Source organism: Vigna angularis, chromosome 1 (assembly GCF_016808095.1).
Source record: "Vigna angularis cultivar LongXiaoDou No.4 chromosome 1, ASM1680809v1, whole genome shotgun sequence".
NCBI classification, from domain to species: domain Eukaryota; kingdom Viridiplantae; phylum Streptophyta; class Magnoliopsida; order Fabales; family Fabaceae; genus Vigna; species Vigna angularis.
Window position 1 is genome coordinate 17157238 of NC_068970.1, and position 7023 is coordinate 17164260.

At 39.8% G+C, this 7023-nt stretch overlaps 1 protein-coding gene across 1 annotated transcript; it reads left to right on the forward strand.

The window, feature by feature from the left end:
- Nucleotides 1–2559: 2559 nt before the first annotated feature.
- Nucleotides 2560–6795, forward strand: LOC108323616 (leucine-rich repeat receptor-like serine/threonine-protein kinase BAM1). The gene is made up of 2 exons (XM_017556093.2): nucleotides 2560–5412; nucleotides 5978–6795. Exons 1-2 carry the CDS (start codon nucleotides 2826–2828, stop codon nucleotides 6430–6432), a joined length of 3042 nt encoding a protein of 1013 aa, XP_017411582.2. The 5' UTR covers nucleotides 2560–2825; the 3' UTR covers nucleotides 6433–6795.
- Nucleotides 6796–7023: the final 228 nt, after the last annotated feature.

The following is a 7023-nucleotide window of genomic DNA, read 5'->3' on the forward strand; positions in this document are numbered from 1 at the left end:
TTGAGGTGTGGTTTTAATGGTGAATTTTGAAGTTTGAGGTTTGTCCTAGTTCTTCTCTACGCACTACCTTCTTCTCATACCACAAATACACCCATACATCGATTTCAAATGGGAGACTACAGTGAAAACACCATCAAACATAATGAGGAACCACAATTGTTAAATTATTTCATAAATAAATATGCATTCCACCACATTACATGCAAAATTACAAAGATGCACAACATAGAAACACGAAAAACATATAAAATACTAACCTAAATTATGCAATTGGCACAACACCACCACAATGTCAAAAACCCTAAAACGACACACACAATCACATACATTCAACACAAGCATACCTTCGATCTTCAATCCAACCTACTTCATTGCCAATAATACTCTAATTCTTCACTTTCATTCGGAATTGAATCCCATTTTTTCTTCTTCTTTTTGCTTTCGAATCCCCAAATTCCTTTCCACTTAAAGCTTTGTAAATCCCTAATTTAGCACTATATCATTTTTTTTTTCATAGCACTCTTAATTTCCACATTACAGTGCCCTCCATATTACATGTCCAAAAAAAATGTTATCACATCACAAAATTTCTAAGTCAACATACACAATAAGTCAATGTTATTGATTTAAATGATGTGAATAAAAATGACTTGATTGATGCATATAAACCATTTGGAAACGAAATTGAAGTTTTTTTTTTAAAAAATGATATAAAGTAAACACATTGCCCTGAAAAGTGGATAGCAAAAGACCAATTAAATCATTTTTTTACTACAATCATTGATGACCTACAAATTTGTATTGAATTTAACTTATTTATTATTTTCTTAAATTAATAATTTAATTCTATTAATTATTTTTTAATTTATTTTACTCATTTATTTTTTATCTATATATATTATGTGGAAATAATATATTGTATTGAAAAAAATATATTTTTTTATAAATTTTGAGATGTTACAAGCTCACTCACATAGTATCTCTTAAGTAAACTATTCATTGTTTGAAATGAACACTTGAATGAGTTATAACTTATGGTGGAGCTAAATAGTCTGTGACAGATGCTCTTATGAAAGAATTTGTTGACTCTTTATTGGGTGTTTGGACATCACAAGGTCTCTCTCATCGGTTATATGCTCAATGCATATGGTACCAGTCTAACAAGAAAGTCGACGTACCGAAGATAATAAAGTAATCAAACATAATACATTGTCATGAAGTTGTGAAGAAAGTCTTTTGAATGAGGAGTATAACCATGAAGCTAAAGATACAAGACCAAATTACCAGTGTCTAATGTAATAATAATAATACCACACAATTGTCCAATAATCAAATATTCTATGAAAAAACTAATGCCCTCAAAAATGAGTTGTAAATTGAGAGTAAATCCCACTTATCATGAGTTTGAGTCGAATTGAGTTTGAAAAAAATATAATTTTTTATACAAACTAGTTTTCAACTCGGCTCACTTAGAACCCGACTCATCTGGTTGAACCGTGACCAACCTACCTAATTTAATTTAATTATTTATTATTTTATGTTTCAATATTATTAATTAATATTTTTTTATTATATTGTAGAAGGTGATAAAGAAGAAGATGTTTTAAGAGAGAAAAATATTATAGATTTATTTATTCAAGATTCTAATATTATAAATGCACCAGTGATACAAAAATTATCAATATTAAAAACGAATTTGTTCGTCTTTTGTACATGTTTTTTGGATTGTGCTCGGATTATATGATACTTCGTTTATTTAGATTTGAATTAAAAAAAATTGTAACTTTTTTTTAACTTATAATTAAACGAGTCGGTAAGTCAATCCATTTAACCCACCAAGCCGTCATGGATCAGGCTGGGTTCAAATTTTTTCAGCTCGCTAATAAATGAATCGAATTAGATTGACTCACTAAGGCCTTGTTCACTTGAGTGGATTTGAGGGAGAGTAATTGAGGGGATTTGAGAGGATTTGAAAATAAATTTTTTTGTTATTTATTTGAGTCAATTTGGAGGTAAGTGAGAATGAATTTGGAAGTAAAGTGTGTGAGAATTAGTGTAGGATTTGATTGACGTGACAAATTAAAAAAATTTACTTCCAAATCCAATTTTATTTACCTCCAAATTCACTCAAATAATCAACAAAAAAATTTATTTTCAAATCCTCTCAAATCCCCTCAATTACTCTCCGTCAAATCCACTCAAGTGAATAAGACATAAATGATTAACTTATAGTGAATCGGACAAGATCGGATTACCCATTTTGACCGCTTTAGAAAAAATAAAACAGACAACATTACTCACGTATATAAGAAGTTCTTTTACCATTTGAAATTTGATCTAGTAGCATTCATGATTAGGTCTATAATAGACTCGATGACAAGTAGTAATTCTTGTTTAAGAAATCTGAGTTGAATCAAGGGAGAAAATTGTGAAGACTATCTCATTATGGACAATTGAAGTAAATTATCTAATCTCTTTTAATTTTAATCCATCTGCGCAAATTTATGTCAACAAGACCCTTAGCAACTAGTGATTTGCAAGGGTGAAAAAAGAAAAAAGAAAAGGGAAAGAGGAAGATGGTTAAGATTGTAAGTATGTGTGAGTGTTGGAAGGGGATAAAGATGGGAGGGTCTGCTGGACATGGCTGAACATTGGCTCAGTCCTCATCCACTCACTCTGCTAAGGGGTCAGTGATCAGTAGCAGTCACACAAACAAACACACAATACAACATGTACACTCACTCACTCACCCTTTAACTCACTTCCCTCCTCATTTTCATTTTCGTTTTCCTTTCCATTTCTCCATTTCTCCATTCCAACACAAAATGCGACTCTTCCTTTGTTCTCTCTTCTTCTTCCTCTTCCATTCTCACACACTCCATGCTGCGCGCATCTCAGAATATCGCGCGCTTATCTCTTTTAAAGCGTCTTCCATAACCGACGACCCTACCAATGCTCTCTCCTCCTGGAACACCACCACTCCCTACTGTTCCTGGTTCGCTGTCACGTGCGACTCCCGCCGCCACGTCACCATCCTTAACCTCACCTCCTTGTCCCTCTCCGGCACACTCTACGATGACCTCTCCCACCTCCCTTTCCTCTCCTACCTCTCCCTCGCCGACAACCAGTTCTCCGGTCCAATCCCCTCCTCCTTCTCCGCACTCTCCGCCCTCCGCCATCTCAACCTCTCAAACAACGCCTTCAACGCCACCTTCCCCTCCAACCTCGCCCGCCTCGCCAATCTCCAAGTCCTTGACCTCTACAACAACAATATGACCGGTCCCCTCCCCCTCGCCGTCGCCGCCATGCCCCTCCTCCGCCACCTCCACCTCGGCGGCAACTTTTTCGCCGGCCAGATCCCTCCCGAGTATGGCACCTGGCAGCACCTCCAGTACCTCGCCGTCTCCGGCAACGAGCTCACGGGAAACATCCCTCCGGAGCTTGGAAACCTCACCGCGCTTCGCGAGCTCTACATTGGCTACTACAACGCTTACTCCGGCGGCATCCCGCCGGAAATTGGAAACCTGTCCCAGCTTGTCCGTTTCGATGCCGCGTATTGCGGACTCTCCGGCGATATTCCGGCTGACCTCGGAAGGCTTCAGAATATGGACACGCTCTTTCTTCAGGTGAATGCGCTCTCCGGCTCGCTCACTCCTGAGCTGGGGAACCTGAAGAGTCTCAAGTCGATGGATCTGTCCAACAACGTTCTCTCCGGCGAGGTTCCGGCCAGCTTTGCGGAGCTCAAGAATCTCACTTTGCTTAACCTCTTCCGGAACAAGCTCCACGGTGCGATTCCAGAATTTGTCGGAGAGCTACCGGCGCTGGAGGTTTTGCAGCTATGGGAAAACAACTTCACGGGAAGCATTCCTCAGAGTCTGGGAAGAAATGGAAAACTCACTCTCGTTGATCTTTCTTCGAACAAGTTGACGGGAATGCTTCCTCCTGATATGTGTTACGGGAATCGTCTTCAGACTCTGATAACTCTCGGGAACTATCTGCTCGGTCCCATTCCCGATTCGCTTGGGAAGTGCGAGTCTCTGAATAGGATTCGAATGGGTGAGAACTTTCTTAATGGTTCTATTCCTGTTGGTCTATTTGGGCTTCCCAAACTCACCCAAGTAGAGCTTCAGAACAATCTTCTCACTGGACAGTTTCCTGAGGGTGGTTCCGTTGCTGTTAATCTCGGTCAGATCAGTCTCTCTAATAACAAGCTCTCTGGGCCGTTGCCACCCACCATTGGAAACTTCACAAGCATGCAGAAGCTTCTTCTCGACGGTAACAAGTTTTCGGGTCAAATCCCTTCGCAGATAGGCAGGCTGCAGCAGCTCTCCAAGATTGATTTTAGCCATAATCAGTTTTCGGGCCCTATTGCTCCCGAGTTAAGCAGGTGCAAGCTTTTGACTTTCATTGACCTCAGCCGCAATGAGCTCTCTGGTGAGATTCCAAATCAGATAACTGCAATGCGGATATTGAATTATCTGAACCTTTCAAGAAACCATTTAGTTGGCTCAATTCCAGGCTCCATAGCTTCTATGCAAAGTTTAACATCTGTTGATTTTTCCTACAACAATCTCTCTGGTTTGGTTCCTGGAACCGGGCAGTTCGGCTACTTTAACTACACCTCTTTCCTAGGGAACACTGAACTCTGTGGTCCTTATTTGGGTCCTTGTAAAGACGGGGTTGCCAATGGCCCTCGTCAACCTCATGTTAAAGGTCCTCTCTCTTCTTCGTTGAAGCTTCTGTTAGTTATAGGGTTGCTTGTGTGCTCCATCGCATTTGCTGTTGCGGCAATAATCAAAGCTCGGGCTTTGAAAAAGGCTAGTGAAGCTCGTGCGTGGAAATTAACTGCGTTCCAGCGTTTGGACTTCACTGCTGATGATGTTCTGGACTGCTTGAAGGAGGACAACATAATAGGAAAAGGAGGTGCAGGCATTGTGTACAAAGGTGCAATGCCGAATGGGGATCAGGTTGCTGTGAAAAGGTTACCTGCCATGAGCAGGGGATCTTCGCATGATCATGGTTTCAATGCTGAGATTCAGACTTTGGGGAGGATTCGACACAGACACATTGTTAGACTGTTGGGTTTCTGTTCAAACCACGAGACAAATCTCTTGGTGTATGAGTATATGCCTAATGGAAGTTTGGGTGAGGTTCTTCATGGCAAGAAAGGTGGTCATTTGCATTGGGACACAAGGTATAAGATTGCTGTGGAGGCCGCGAAGGGCCTGTGCTATCTACATCATGACTGCTCGCCACTCATTGTCCATCGAGATGTTAAATCCAACAATATCCTTCTTGATTCTAACTTTGAAGCTCATGTTGCGGACTTTGGTTTAGCTAAGTTCCTGCAAGATTCTGGAACATCTGAATGCATGTCTGCAATTGCCGGTTCGTATGGATACATAGCTCCAGGTAATATTCTGAAATTCAACATAATTGATGATTTATACGTTGAACTAGCGTGACTAACAGCCTTTATTTATATTTGGAGTCATTAACGGTCGGAGCTTGTCTCATGTCCCTCAACATCATTGACTTAGGGGCAGAACCGAACTGTATCAACACTGTTGTTTGGTTTAGACGTTTTATGTGCCTAATTAATTAATAAACGCAAAATGTTGCCATCCTTGACTTGTTTTCGTTTTCGTTTTCGTCGCACACTAACAACGACCGCTTTCATTTGTCATCTGTTTTATGTTGTATCAAAATACTGTTACTGTTTAAAGCAAACATTAGCCGAGTTGTCATTTGAGTCTTCGTCGTAGCCCCCATCCTATAATTAGGAAGTCCTGCAGTCATAGATTAGAGATGTTCACAATTGAAAACAGATGGTGATTAACTGGCAACATGTACATCAAAGTAAATAGATAACAAATTCGCATGGTCTTAGGTTTCACTTTACGTTAATTGTTTTCAATTAATGTGGCTGCTTATTTTGTTCATGGTCACTGATTTAGGTTTGTGATTTTGACTGCAGAGTATGCCTACACGTTAAAAGTTGATGAGAAAAGCGATGTGTACAGCTTTGGAGTTGTTCTTTTGGAGCTTGTAACAGGCAGGAAACCAGTTGGGGAGTTTGGTGATGGTGTGGACATTGTGCAATGGGTGAGGAAAATGACGGATTCAAACAAGGAAGGAGTTCTAAAGGTTCTTGATCCTAGACTTCCATCAGTTCCTCTCCATGAGGTGATGCATGTTTTCTATGTAGCCATGCTATGTGTTGAAGAACAGGCAGTGGAGCGACCTACTATGCGAGAAGTTGTTCAAATTCTCACCGAGCTTCCAAAGCCACCGAGCTCTAAACAGGGGGACTTGACGGAGTCCTCTCTGTCTTCATCAAACAGTTTAGAGTCTCCAACCACGGCATCTAAGGAATCTAAAGATAATCAACGTCCTCCTCAGTCTTCACCACCCGATCTTCTTAGCATTTGAAGGGATATATGTTTGGAATGGAATGTGTTTCATATTTTTCTCTTTTGGGTTGTGATAGCTTATCTAGTTGCTTTCTTCAGTTTTTCTCTTCTTTTTGGGGTTGGGTTTCTGCTAAGGTGTTAAATGTTTGAATATTTCTTTACAGTAATGGCTTGCAATTTGTACATTAGGATTGGTGGGAGTATTGTTATATAAATTCTGTCTTCATCATGTAGAACTGGAACAGTTGTTCTTCTCGTTTTTTTTTTCAGACGAGACGGCCAAATGGTAGAACATTACATATCTAGGCATTGTCAGTTGCACCGGTTTAGCCCTTTATAATCTATCAAATGACCACCTAAACAAAAGAAACCTCTTGTGAGCCTTTGTTTCTTCACATCTGCAGACTGCAGTTATTATTATTGTCACTGTATTTTGTTGTCTATCTTTTCGCTATCTCCAGTGCATGATCGAGTATATTCTGTTTGTATTATTAAAACAAACTTTAAATTTTTACTTTTCTGCGCAGGCATGCCCATATTTGCAAATCCGCAATAAGGAATTCGTATAGGGTATGTCTTCCAATTTCATGTTTTGTTATCCCTAGGAGTA

Bases quoted from the DNA above. Each gene is read 5' to 3' on its own strand.
- LOC108323616 (XM_017556093.2), top strand. From the start codon at position 2,826: ATGCGACTCTTCCTTTGTTCTCTCTTCTTCTTCCTCTTCCATTCTCAC. The intron at 5,413-5,977 runs GTAATATTCTGA...TTTTGACTGCAG, and splicing joins GTATGGATACATAGCTCCAG to AGTATGCCTACACGTTAAAA.